Below are 14,774 nucleotides of genomic sequence, written 5' to 3' on the forward strand. Positions count from 1 at the left end.
ATGGCTGACTAGTTAACGTGTTGGCCATATGAACGGCAACTAGTTAACTAGTGGATGCATATTGCAGCTTACATGTTAACTAGTGAAGGCAAAATGTTCACTAGTGAACTAGTTGAAGCCTGTTTTGGTCTTCTAAGCTGACTAGTGAGGCTCAAAATGTGCACTAGTTAACTAGTGAGGTCCAAATTGTCCACTAGATGCACTAGTACAGTTTTTGTTACCTTACTAGTTAACTAGTTACACACAATGTAGCTGACATATTAGTCTTTGACCTTACATGTTACACATTTTTCTAACATGTCAGACCTTTCCTTCGACTAGTTTGGCTTTTTTTGCACTAGTGAGCAACTGCATGCAACTAGTTAGATGTTGATTTAACATGTATGGCTTTTTCCAGAACTAGTGGATATTTAGAGCCCACTAGTTGTGCTTTTGTTCTCTCTAGTTCAACACAATGACTCACTAGTTGACGTGTACGTGCAACTAGTTAACTAGTGAAATGTTTCAAAGTCATACATGTTTACTAGTGCATTTGTTGACACATCACTAGTGAACTAGTTGCACGTACACGTAAACTAGTGAGTCATTGTGTTGAACTAGAGAGAACAAAAGCACAACTAGTGGGCTCTAGATATCCACTAGTTCTGGAAAAAGCCATACATGTTGAATCAACAGCTAACTAGTTGCATGCAGTTGCTCACTAGTGCGAACAAAGCCAAACTAGTCGAAGGAAAGGTCTTACATGTTAGAAAAATGTGTAACATGTAAGGTCAAAGACTAACATGTTTATAATAAAACCTCACTAGTGAGAAAAAATGCCCTCCACTAGTTAACTAGTAAGCAAAACATCTGTGTCACTAGTTCACTAGTGACTCCTCTAAGGCTTCACTAGTTAACTAGTCAGCTAAAGTGTGTGTAACTAGTTAACTAGTAAGGTAACAAAAACTGTACTAGTGCATCTAGTGGACAATTTGGACCTCACTAGTTAACTAGTGCACATTTTGAGCCTCACTAGTCAGCTTAGAAGACCAAAACAGGCTTCAACTAGTTCACTAGTGAACATTTTGCCTTCACTAGTTAACGTGTATGTTGCAATATGCATCCACTAGTTAACTAGTTGCCGTTCATATGGCCAACACGTTAACTAGTCAGCCATAGGCAAATGAAGCAGGCGGGACCCAGATTTTGATTGGTCAGTGTCCAAACTGAGTGAAGAGCCTTATTAGCATAGATCTTTTTCTAGGTAGGGCTGTGCCACATGCTATCAATTTGAGCAAACATCCCAGTATGACTTAATGCCAAATAAAACAGTGGTTTCAGTGTTAATTTATCAGTCTTAAATTGCTATGCCTCCATAAACAAGTTAAGCATTTGAGACTATGTACAAACACTTAAAAAACAATTGCATTAGCAATATTTGCATATATATGTATTTGTATATATATATATATATATATAGTTAACTATGATGTATATATAAGTTTAAGTGTATTTGCATTACAAACGTGTGTTTAAACCCTTCTGTTCAAAGTTGATATTTTGTTTCTTAAAAGATTACATCTTTAAAAACATGCTGTTTGCCATTTTTAAAGTTTTTGGAAGAAATTAAAATATAGGTCACTGACGTGGAGCTTTAGGCCTGCAATGCTTTAAAAAAAATGTTTTAGTTGTTTCAGTTTTGAAGAATGATATGGATGTTAAATACACACATTAGTATGAATCATCTTAAACAAGAACAGGATCTTGAGCCATGATAATCCGTGTATCTACCGTCCAGTTGTTTTTCTTTATTAAACACGTTACGGAGGAGCGTCTGAGAGGCCTTTCTGCTTTGTACCTTACTACATGGTCTCATGGTCCTTGGAGCGAGGGGCGAATCTCACGGAAGTGATTTCAAAACAAAAGCGGTGATAATATTATAAACAAAGGGAAACAAGGTGAATTTAGCGATCCCAACGAAAATGGCCAAGACACACGTTGAGCCCAGAACATGGATGTTACTACGGCTGTAAATATAATAAGCCTGTTTCTAAAATGGACAACATTGTTAGGAGATTTAAACTATACAGCGGTTCTGCTCTGCGGTCACTCCGCACCTCTCGAGTTTGTTTTTTCAAATCAGCTGCTCTTCTTCATTCCTGCTATATTTGACAAGTGATACAAATATTTGTTACCACAGGTTCTTAAGGAAACTGAATCTGTTGGACTCGGTTCTAGTTTGACTTCTACCAGAAATAAAATGAAGTACTTTTACTGTGTACTTTGTGAGTAATCCTCTGTCAGAGTCCCCTCCATAGTAGGCTACATAATGCATGTTTTCTGCTGTCTTTGATGAATGATACAAATATAATGTTACCTTTAGTTCTTAATGAAATTGATACTGTTTGAATTTGTATTAGTTAGCCTACTACTAACAATACATTGAAGTACTTTTAATGTGTACTTTGTGAGTACTCCTCTGTCAAAGTCCCTGCTGAGAACAACATCAAGCCACTTCTGCTGAGTTTGATGAGGGAATTCTTTTTTGTTGCCATTAGTTCTTCGTGAGATTGATCCTGTTGGACTCAGTACGACTGAAACTACCCCACAAGTACTATGAAGTACTTACTGTGTACTTTTCCAGTACTCCTCTGTCAATGTCCCCTCCTGAGAACAAAAATGCATGTTTCTCTACTATTTTGAGTAAGCGTTAAAAACCTTTCTTCATGAGGCTGATATTGTTGGACAGAATATTTTAAGAGGATGGTAGACATGATATCAGCAACACTTCCAGTCAGTACTCCGGCAGCAGCATTTTACACCTTGGAAAGTCTTTAGAGTCTGGGAGCTGGTCTATCCTTCAGCACACTGACACTCTGTCACTCTGGATGGCTTCTTATGAAGCTGCTGTCTTTTAATATATGATTATTCCTCAGCCGCTTGTTCATTCCTCTCAGATTCTTCAGCCTCATCCTTCCATCAGGCCCAGTCAGCGCCTCCAGCACACTTCCAGCGTCTGACTCCATATGACATTGTCCTGATGTTGGAAGGGTGATGCCCCATGATCACAACATGACCCCGAGAGTCTGAGTGCCAAGGACCTCATATTATGTCATTAATGTTACATCACCCATTATAACAGTTTGCTTTCCTTTGTCTCTTCTGTTAACTGAATAGTCCTGTCTTTAAGTATATTACAATGTAAAGTCCTTTTCCTGCACCATTTTTACTGTATGTATTTGGAGAAATGACACAATCAATGGCCCAGCATTGTACTTTATAAACTATGAATCTTGTGGTGCTTGAAGAAATACACACTGGCTAGGCCGGCCAGGTTATATATATATATGCTTTTTTTGGAGCCCTTTTTTGCAATATTTATTAAAATGTCACTAGTTATTTAAACAAACCACTATCTGAGGATAATACAAGCAACCATACAACGCCCTTTATCTAGAGATCCATTGAAGCCCATGAAGAATGTATCCTTCCACAAATCTTTTCAACTGATGTAAGTTAGGGCACTATCTGTGCAGACATTTTAAAATATTCTTCATTTGCAGTATTTTTTTTTAAAAATGTTCAGAAAGACTGCATCAATTATATGCTATATATATATATATTTATATTTATTTAATATCAATATTTTTATTTGCTAACCAAAGTCAATTTAAATAGCGGGCAAAAATGGGTTAATTGCCATGCATCGGGTGTTTCATATAGTTTATGTTCAATTTCAACTATTTTAGGCAGAAAAACGTATTGACTAAAACTTTTTTAATAATTTACTATAATTTAGAAAGGTTTTTGTGAGAAATCATTTCAAAAGTAAAGTTCATTCAGTATTTCAGTATGAACTATTTGATAGCCCTTATTATAATCATTAAGTCCTTAAAGTTGTAAAATGCACTAAAAGCTGAATCTAGATTTATTTTCTGTCTCCATTCATTCTACTGAGCCGAGAGTGGGAGCTCGGGGGCGGGGCTTAAGGGGTGCATGCTCTGTGAAAATCACATATTACACATATGGCTGGGTCCCCATGTTTGTGTTTGAACTTCTGTGAAGATTGATGGGCGAGGTCTATCGTAAGAGCCAATAGGAGACCGATATGCATCCACTAGTTAACTAGTTGCAGTTCATATGGCTCACTAGTGAACGTGAAGGCCATACACGTTCACTAATGAGCCTATATATGCAAATGAAGCAGACGGGACCCAGATTCTGATTGGTCAGTTCGGCTCTGTGAGGGAGAGCCTGAGGGGGCTTTCTCCTGCGATGTTTTTCGCAACGTCTTGAAGACGTGAGGTGCATCAGTCGGGTATTTAGTGCCTACTGTTAACATATTGTCCGTGGGAAGTCAGTCAGTGTGTTTTGCCTAGAAAAATACATGTTTCTGCTTCTGCTTTGTTCCGCTTTGTGTGTGTGTTTTTGTTGGTGCGAATGTGCGCACGCTTGTGTGTGAGAACACCGGCACTCGAGACACAAAAGTAGAGGAAGTGATCGTGGGACATTTTATCAGCTGTGCTCATGAAATGAATAAAGCTGAAACACTGGACAGATGTTAAAAACAGCATAACGATAGATCTGTATGAAGATAAACAACCTCTCCATATTTGCCAAGACTAATATTTACGGAAGTCACGGCGATCTCTCAAAGCTGTGATCCGAAGAGGGTTACTTCCTCTTTCAATCCATCAATAATGTCACTCTGTTATCACAATGCCATTCTAATCCAGCACATTTCAAATGGCAGATTAATGTAATGTTTTAAAGAGGATCTATATTCCTGTCTGCAGTCCTAAGGCAACTTTCTAATTTTAAGAAAGTCTTCAATGTTCTTACCTAATTTGATATACAGTCATATGATCATAATAACACAAATACTTTTGTTTTATATGTTTGTAAATATGGTCATATTTTAAAACAGTGTATTTAAGCTCTTAAATAAACTATTTGGGCTGGGTGTCGCTCTATAGCTTAGGGCCAATAGGAGACCTCGATGCGTTCTTTCCCCTCCTCCTCATTAGCATTCTGTGCAACTAGTGCGACTAGTGCACATTTGGGATCCACTAGGTAACTAGTGAACATTTTAAGCCTCACTAGTTCACTAGTGGAATTTAAACTTCTCTCACTAGTTAACTAGTAAAGGGCAAAGGGTTCACTAGTTAATGTGTAGACATTTTGAGCCCCACTAGTTAACTAGTAAGGTCAAAAGAGGCGTCAACTAGTTAACTAGTGAACTGTTTGCCTTTACTAGTTAACTAGTGGGTTATTCTGGGTGCGACTAGTTAACTAGTGCAGACATATGTGTGCCACTAGTTAACTAGTTGTGCTTATTGTGTGTGACTAGTTAACATGTCAGAGATTTTGCAGCGCACTAGTTAACGTGTAAGACTTTTAGGGTCACTAGTACGGTCAGAGGGCCACTAGTTCATCACAAAGCTTACACGTTGGGACTTTGGCGTTACTAGTGCTGCTCCTGGCGTCACTAGTAAGGCGTACGCGGTAACTAGTCGGACAAAAGTACCACTAGTTGCTGAAAAAGAGCGACTAGTGAAATGTTTTATTTAACTAGTAAAGCAGAGTGCCTAACTAGTTTGACCATATATCTAACAAGTGAAATCAAAGAGCCAACTAGTGAAGGCCGCTGCCGTCTGATATCAAGGAAATTGAATAAATACTCAAAAGGCTTGCCATATTACTAGTGCTGCTCCTGGCGTCACTCGTAAGGCATACGTGGTAACTAGTCGGACAAAAGGGCCACTAGTTGCTGAAAAAGAGCGACTAGTGAAATGTTTTATTTAACTAGTAAAGCAGAGTGCCTAACTAGTTTGACCATATATCCAACAAGTGAAATCAAAGAGCCAACTAGTGTAGGCCGCTGCCGTCTGATATCAAGGAAATTGAATAAATACTCAAAAGGCTTGCCATAGCCGTCTGATATCAAGGAAATTGAATAAATACTCAAATGGCTTGCCATAGCTTACACGTTGGGACTTTGGCGTTACTAGTGCTGCTCCTGGCGTCACTCGTAAGGCATACATGGTAACTAGTCGGACAAAAGTGCCACTAGTTGCTCAAAAAGAGCGACTAGTGAAATGTTTTATTTAACTAGTAAAGCAGAGTGCCTAACTAGTTTGACCATAAATCCAACAAGTGAAATCAAAGGGCCAACTAGTGTAGGCCGCTGCCGTCTGATATCAAGGAAATTGAATAAATACTCAAATGGCTTGCCATAAGTGGCAGATTGTTTCCGGCTGTGTATTTTCAAATTGTAGCGCACTCGAGCTGGTTTCTCCAAAATTACCTACCCCACCTTTAAGTTTCACCTTGCATGATATAGCCCAGCGCAACACCTTCATCACACATGTTGCCACTTGTTTGATAATCTGTTCTAGAAAAACGATGTGTTTTTGGATATGTGTTGAGTTCGGTGGTCCGCGAGTGTTTTTTGTATTGGTTAAGTGGTCCTTGATATGAAAAAGTTTGAGAAACACTTCATTAAAGTATGCCTCTCTTTTTTCTCTTCAGCCACGTTCCAACTTTCTCAGAAACCAAGTCCCCTTTATTGGCTCTTTACATCCTTCAACCAAACTCCCTTAAATGACCTGACTTCTTCATCCGTCTACCTTACTGTTCCAACTTTCCATACCCTCTCTGCCTTCCCCTCCCACCTCGTCACCTGTATCAACCTCAATCTTCCCTTTTATCTTCAGATTTTAATCGATCATATACCAGCACTGATCCTTTGATTCTCTCTCAAATCATTATTTTATATTGTTTTCTGTCTTCCTTTCACATGCCGGCCAGACCTGCTGTTTTTTCCATTCTGCCTGCATGGTTCCAATCCATGTTCTTTTGCTTTATAAACTGAATTATTGTCCTTGTTGCAACCAAATACAGATAATGGCTATATATAATCAAAGACCAAGAATAACATGGTTGTCCACTCATTCATAAATGGTATATTATTATGGTATATTTATATGTATGGTGTGTATATATGGTTTATATATTTATATGTTATATATATATATATATGGTATGTATTGTGTATATATATATATATACAGTATGGTATATATATACGGTATATATATGGTATGTATTGTGTATATATATATATATATACAGTATGGTATATATATACGGTATATATATGGTATATAAATCCATATCATACAGTTTACCGTATATATATATATTTATATATATGGTATATAAATATATATGTATATATGGCATATATATGGTATTTATGGAGTATATAATGTATATAGTATATATGGTGTATGTATATGGTATATAATAATACAAAATAATTATTATAATATAGTGAGCATACAAAAATAAGGTTAACAGCCTTTTCACATTCATCTATAGCTTTCATAGGGAAAGCTATAGCTATGTCAGTCCTGATGATAAGCTTGTCCTGCCACGATGGTAATTGTCAGAGAGACGCTGTAACACACATGGTGAATGTAAACCCCTGCAGGGCTGCCCACCCACACATTGATACCCCAACTCAAACTTTTGTTTGTGAGGGGGAAAAAGCAGTCAATCTCAAACCCCTCCTCCAGCTCTTTGTCAATCCAGAAACTTTGGCATTCCCTGAAATTCCCAGACACTGGCTACCTTCTCAGGTTTCACTTCCTCATGTTCTATATTAACAATGTTTAACGTCGAAGCCTAGCTGAAACTAATTATTTTTTATCGTTCACACAGTGGAGCCTGCTCACACTAAAGTGGCACAGTAATGCTTATGCATACCTCGGCTTACCACTCAGACACAAAGAAACAATACAAAAAGGCAAACTGGGCATTGACAAGTTTATGAATCATTCCTGATTTTCCCAGCTCTTGTTTTCATCCTTGTTACCTCAGTCTTGTGCACTCAGTATCAGTGTGTCATGGTTTGTTTGTATGTGGCTATGTTTAGTTTAGGAAAAGCATGGGGATAGTAAATGTTATCAGGCTGAATGCCTTTCAAAACCGAGTAACTTTTCTCTAAATATAATATACAATACTTTTATGTATGCTTTGTTTTTGATGCAATGCAATACCAAAATAATTGTAACTAACAATACTGAAGAAATACATGTCAAAGCATTGACTTAACAAGACTTCGAGCCTGTTTTCATGCCAGAGCAAAGCTGTAGAGCAATCGTAAAGCAAATATTTTCTAAAAGCTGATATTGATGCATTTTTGGCATTTTGTAAAAACACAAACACATGATAAAATAAAGCTTATATGACATTGCGTTGGAGCCATATATGTCTGTTCCAAATAGATGTTTTACTCACTCAAAAGTTTTACTCACTCAAAAGTACAAAAAACATAACCCTTTAGTGGTGCTACAGAGGGTCAGGGGTTGTCATTTTGTCCTCTTGAGAAGTTGAATATAAAATGTAATGGCAATGCATCTAATATTTTTTATTTATTATGATTAAGATGATCATGGTGATGATGATTAATACTATAGTTATTGCAAATATAATAATAATTATTATTAATGATGATGAGCTGTGATCCTGATGCAGAGCCAATTTCTTTAGTCAAAAGTGAACACATTAAACATATTAAAGTGGTTTACTTGTCTAATGAAAGTTTTAGCTATGGTCAAGGGGAAATTCTTGAATGGCTAAACAAATCATGTCATAAAGGAAAATATCATCATACTTCCTCTGTTATCCCCTAAAGCTACAGAACCTAGTTCCTGTTTACACTTTGTCTTCGGCTTTATTATGTACAATAAAACAGATAATGATAAAAATGCACATATCCTAAACACCGCTCTTCTCTCTCCACACTTTTGTCTACCATACGAATCCTCTCACATTAACTATTTGCTCCTAGCACCAGTGTAAATTGTAGTAAAAACCAAAACATAGAAAAATAATCATATAACTAATATTGGTCAGGTGCTGCCTGCCACTTATCGTCCCACATGAACTGGCTTTAACCACAACGGGGTAAGCAGTAAATCAGAAACTTTCCAGTGAGGTTAATCACATGCTGACTAAATGTGATGTTACCATCTAGTTTCTATTTTTGTATGGTCTAAAATAAAGATGAACAGAAAATAACATATGTATATAATATGTTTTAAATGAGATCATCGTCATCATTTCCATTTAAGTCCCATTTTTAAGTATGATTAAGAGGTGCTTTTACTTTACATGAGTATTTGTATTTTATGCAGCTTTATACTTTGAGTCTACATCTCAAGGCAAATGTTTTACTTTTCACCACAACGTTTATCTAACAGCTCTAACAATTGTTCTTACTCTGTTACTGTTGAGTGAAAACCATCTATCTTCCGACAAAATAAAGGAATAAATGTTGCTAAATGGTTCAGTAAATTCTCCTACTTCTTAGTCTACATTTTTTTTTTTTTTTTCAAACCTTAGATCTACTGTAAAACATAAAAGCTGAAAACTGTGCTGTTTGAGGATCTTTTAGCATATAATTGTTGTAAATTAAATTACTCAACAGTATATAAAGCAGTTAAAAATCTGCACAACCTTACATTTTCCCCCACAGTCAAATGCAACATACAAATTCATGATAAAACATTAAATATGTTCTAAGGGAAAGTTTTGAATGCAGGGCTTTATGCTACAAAGTATTTTAACATTGTGTAATTACTACTTTTACCTATAGGTAAAGGACCTACATACTACTTCTACCACTGCATTTTAGCCTTTGTGACATTTATTTCAGTTCTTGATCATTAAAACATTATTTTAATAAAAAAGCTTTAAGAAATAATTTCAATGAAATTGTTACACTCTTTACAGACATTGTCCCCTGTCAATCAGAAGGTATTATTAAAGTGAGGCAATAATTCAAGAGTTACAAATTAATCCCACTTTTCAAAAGTTTCCCCATACTTCCTTCTGCTCTGTGAAAGTAGCCGCAGTGACGTGCGGCAGATATGTTTGAGCCTGTTGAAATTGCGTCACACAACAGTTTTTGACATATTGCCAGATGTTTCTTTAGGAATGTCAAACGCATGAGCCAGCTATGACCATTTTGATAAGTGTAATAATTGCCTTGCAGTAATGCTCTTATAATCACGTATGCATTTACATGGTTTAAAACAAATGTAATGTTTATCTCTGTGATAACATGATTGCTCACTTATTATGTATAATCAACTTGTTTAGAAAAAAATAGAAAACAAACTTAGAAATCAGACACCACATTGCTTTTATTCTATCCTTTTAAATACTGAAACATGCTTTAGGAGGAAGCATGTGTTATGGCAGTGCATGCAGCTTAGTGTTTAGAGATTCTTGTGTTTTAGTCCAGCTGTTGACCGCTGTACATCTACAGTAGTTGTACAAGTAATCTTCCTCATCAAAATAATTGTAATTCCTCTCCGGGCCATTTGAGATGACAAAGCTGGGTGTTACATCTATCAGCAAGTAATTTATGGATTTCATATAACTATTCATTTTATTACACGTGAATCATTTGTTGTTACAGTCAGTCTTAGTCTGAGCAGTGGTGCAACACACTCTTAACAGCCATGTCTAATTTACAAAGAATTTCTCTCAAGGACTCTTGTCACAATACCCACATTTTTAACATGTTTTTAGTCACTGTGTTTTTCCAAATGATAACTCTATATTAGTGACAAATGGTGACCCATCACCCCCTTGAAAAAATACATCAGTTTGATCATGCTTGAGTGAAAATTTCCCAGTCTGCTGCCGATTGTCCCAGATTGCGCAACCTGCACTGAGGCGGGAAATGACTCATTTCCAGCTGAGTGCTTCCTTAATAAAAGGAGAGACTCTCCTCCTCAGCGCTATATTCAAACAGCAGAGCGAGAAGGCTGAACAAGAAAAAGAAAAGGAGAGAAAGAACTACATAGAAGAACAATTCAACAGAATAAAAAGATCCTTCTTCACTTTTACCTTCAGGCTTCATCAGACAGCTTTCTCAAAGACTTTCCAAATCTTTATTGTTAATTGTTCCAGAATTTATAAAAGGAAAAATGATGAGCAGCAGAGTCATTGTCACCTCTATTGTGGTGCTCCTCGCCTTCCTGTCCGCCAGTGAAGGTATGTTAAATGTAACTGTATTGAGCTTTGCTGTTATACAAGTCATTATTTTCTGTTTTGTATTTGAATTGTAATTGCTGTGAACATTCTGCAGCCTGCTTTTCCTCAATGCATTAAGTACTGTGAACTCACCTGTGACTCCTCTCTCCTAACAGGGATGAGTCTGAGAAGTCTGGGAGTGGAGCTGCACTGCCGCTGCATCGAGACAGAAAGCAAACGCATCGGCCGTCACATCGAGAGGATTGAGCTGATTCCTGCCAACTCCCACTGTGAAGATACTGAGATCATGTAAGACTTCATTTCAAAGCCTGCACCCCATCTACATAGTGATAATGTTGATTATTTAAGTTTTTGTAATTGACTTTACCAACCTGTTCTGAATGCATGTCTGTTTATTGCTTGGTTCTGCAGTGCTACTCTGAAGAAGACAGGTCAAGAGGTTTGCCTGGACCCCAACGCTCCCTGGGTGAAGAAAGTGATTAACCACATCATTGCCAAGTAAGTAAAATTCAGTGATTCAATACAAGGATACAATAGTCTACTTTTATGATGTGCCTGTGTAATGTAACAGAGTACCTTTTTTTTCTTGATGCACAAATTAACTTATTATATTTTTCTTTGTTCTGCAGTAAAAAACACTAAACCGACTGGGAGAGATGGGCCAATGGCGCTTAAAGACAAATGAGAAGTTACCAAAAAGTATTTTTTGCCCTCAGTTACCTCCTTTCAACAGCAGAGTGCCTCTGAATGTCCTGATCAGGTGTTAAATTATGTAACGAAGGTCACTTCGTTACTATGGACTGATGGCTTTGGGCCCTTGTAATATTGCACATGTGGGTTTGCACTTTATACCCTCTTGTGGTCGATTCTTTCACTGGAAATCCAGCCGCTAATGGGTCGCTGTCTCACAAATGACCACAGCATTTAGCCACTAAGTGTATGTTTGTATCAAACATGTTATCTATTAATCAGTGTGGGATTGTTTGATTGAGACTTGGCTGCTCCTCACTGCAAAACTGCAGAACTGTTGTTTTGTATATAACTTATATTATTGCAAATATTGATATATTTATGGAATGTTATTTCATTTTCATGAAGCTGTGTAGCTCTGCTAACAACCAATTGATAATTAAATATTTTATACCTGAAATGAAACTGGAATGTCTCTTTCTTTTACATATTTATTCTACTGTACCTTACAACAATCTAGTAACAGATACATCTTCTTTTGGAATATTCATTAAATGTATACATGATGAATTGGAAATAACTCATACAATTACCAATCCATGATGTATTATAGTAGATAATAACTGATGTAAACATGACAAATTGAAGGAAACGTGTTCTCTAAAACTTTAATTGATAATTCTACATTTGAAATGAAGTGTTTCACTCTAAGAAATGTTACATTTACTACATTAAATATGGTTTTAAGATACAGAAATAAATAATAATGTAATGTTCTATTAATACACAGCCTTTTTCACTTACTGAAAAAATGCTAAGAGTTTATTCAAAACTGTATTGCACTTCCTTACTCAACATTACAAAGAAAGACCACATAATGCAGCTTGTGTCTTAAACTCACTATCTACTCACAGAGCCTAACCCTGACTTTATTCTCCTGTGGAATAATACAGCTAACAGTATACACAGTGGCGTTTCTATATGTACAAAAGTGGTGGGGCACAAAAAACTCAGATGTCTATATATAAGCTTCTGCAGAGAGGTTCATGGCTGGTGAGGCACTGGCACTGACTCTTCAGGTTTACAAATATATTAAATCAAAATATAATATTATTTTCAAAAGCTTTTTTTGTCTGATGCTTCAATTACTTTTAAACAGACAGTTCAACAGAAGGATACCCAAAAAAAATGTAATTTTATCATTTAAATATTGAATTGTTCTCTCTTAGTAAGATCCCATTTTCAATAAAATTGCAGTCTTACCTTGACTTGAAGATTAAGTCCATTTGCCTATCCCTCTGGACAAAAATCTCTATTACTTTTTTGTAAAGGTCCTCCTTATCTTCTTGTAGATTCAAAAGTCTATCATATATCTAATCTAATCTAATCAAATCAATAGATTTTTTTATTCGAAAATGATAAAAGTAGGGTAGACATGTGGATATTATCCGGCTGAACAAAACGAACATTTATCTAACAGCTACGTTTCCCACAGATCTTATTTTGAGCTATTTTCTAAAATTCTATGGAGATATCTCGTTGCTTTTTTGTGGAGGGAAGCCATGCGCAGTTTACTTCCTGGTTTTAGGACGCCTCACTGCAGCTCTCTCTCCTCCTCTTCACACACCACACTTTTCGCGGCACACGTACTTACAGCCAATCAGCTCTGAATTATGTGAGATGACGTATGGTGGGGATGGCAGCACTTTGCCCCTATGGTCATTATTTGTTGCCACACACATTAAATAGGAAAATACTCTGAGCATGCGCAGTGTAGTTTTTTCAGTCACCGTTCACTTAGACAGTCAGAGGGAGGGGCAGGATCAGGTTTTGTCCCACATGGCTCTAAACAGCTCAATAGGCACACACTGTAGACACTAATTAGAATAACACAGACTAAAATGTACAGACGAATCAGATGATTAAACATGATCAGCTCATGCCTTAAAATATATTTTATATATTTTTTTATTTATTTTTTGCATTTTGTTGTAATCATTATTTTAATACTTTCTGCTGACACTAGGTGGGGCTGTGCCCCACCTGCCCCTAATGACCAGTCGCCACTGAGTATACAGTACATTTGTGCAGACTGTAATCAGACATCGTTTAAATATTTGTGCTTTTGATTGTACCAATAAAGTCAGCCAGTAAGTCAGTAAACTTAAGTGTACCATAAATCAGAGGAAACAATCATGTTTACGGTAACTAAAAGAACATGAGTAATGTTGAAGGTAGTTTCATCGTGTGTATTTTCTCCATCCACATGCCTGTTATGAAGTACCAACTTTAATTCCACATAATACGAAAATATTCTCACACAAATCAACATCTATCCTACAATAAAAAAAAACAAGTAGTAAACTGAACATTATAACAAAAATATAAAAATGTTTTGTGACACATGTGACACATTTTTTGAAATAATTTCGAATTCTGACTTTAATCTCAGAATAATTTTTTAGTACTTTTGTCACATTGCAAATTGTTTTTCTTATGTAGCCATAATCCTCTTCCATAACAATTTAATACAATTCTTAAATAATACACTCTTTTTGCCCCCAAAACCAGTGCCCACTGTGCACCTGGTAAATGTAAGGTAAACAGGTCGTTTCCTCTCCAGAATGACAGCTACATCGAAGGTGTAGGATAAAAGTTACAGTGCAGTTTAAGATGTGAATAGTTCAATTAAAAGCAGCGACAAAAAGAAAAGTCTTTAGCCTGGATTTAAAAGTAGTCAGAGTTGCAGCGGACCTGCAGGTTTCTGGGAGTTTGTTCCAGATATTTGGAGCATAATAACTAAACACTGCTTTACCATGTTTAGTTCTGACTCTGGGGAGAGAAAGCTGCCAGTCCCAGAAGAACTGAGAGTTCTGGATGGTTCATAATTTAGCAGTAGATCAGAAATTTATTTTGGGCCTAAACCATTCAAAGCTTTATAAACCAGCAACAATATTTTGAAATCAATTCTTTGACACACAGGAAGCCAGTGTAAAGACTTCAGAACAGGAGTGATGTGATCCACTTTCTTA

General features: G+C 36.5%; 1 protein-coding gene across 1 annotated transcript; it reads left to right on the forward strand.

The window, feature by feature from the left end:
- Window positions 1–10,809: 10,809 nt before the first annotated feature.
- Window positions 10,810–12,206, forward strand: cxcl8a (chemokine (C-X-C motif) ligand 8a). Its single transcript, XM_034092476.2, has 4 exons — window positions 10,810–11,052; window positions 11,208–11,340; window positions 11,464–11,550; window positions 11,682–12,206. The coding sequence occupies exons 1-4, from the start codon at window positions 10,986–10,988 to the stop codon at window positions 11,692–11,694; spliced, it is 300 nt and encodes a 99-aa protein (XP_033948367.1). The 5' UTR covers window positions 10,810–10,985; the 3' UTR covers window positions 11,695–12,206.
- The last annotated feature ends 2,568 nt before the right edge of the window (window positions 12,207–14,774 follow it).

Source organism: Pseudochaenichthys georgianus, chromosome 1 (genome assembly GCF_902827115.2).
Source record: "Pseudochaenichthys georgianus chromosome 1, fPseGeo1.2, whole genome shotgun sequence".
In the NCBI taxonomy this organism is placed as follows: domain Eukaryota; kingdom Metazoa; phylum Chordata; class Actinopteri; order Perciformes; family Channichthyidae; genus Pseudochaenichthys; species Pseudochaenichthys georgianus.

What these genes read in the sequence shown, in the direction of transcription:
- cxcl8a (XM_034092476.2), top strand. Translation starts at nt 10,986, where the DNA reads ATGATGAGCAGCAGAGTCATTGTCACCTCTATTGTGGTGCTCCTCGCC. An exon ending in CTTCCTGTCCGCCAGTGAAG is followed by an intron (nt 11,053 to 11,207) that starts GTATGTTAAATG and finishes CTCTCCTAACAG; the next exon opens with GGATGAGTCTGAGAAGTCTG. An exon ending in TGTGAAGATACTGAGATCAT is followed by an intron (nt 11,341 to 11,463) that starts GTAAGACTTCAT and finishes TTGGTTCTGCAG; the next exon opens with TGCTACTCTGAAGAAGACAG.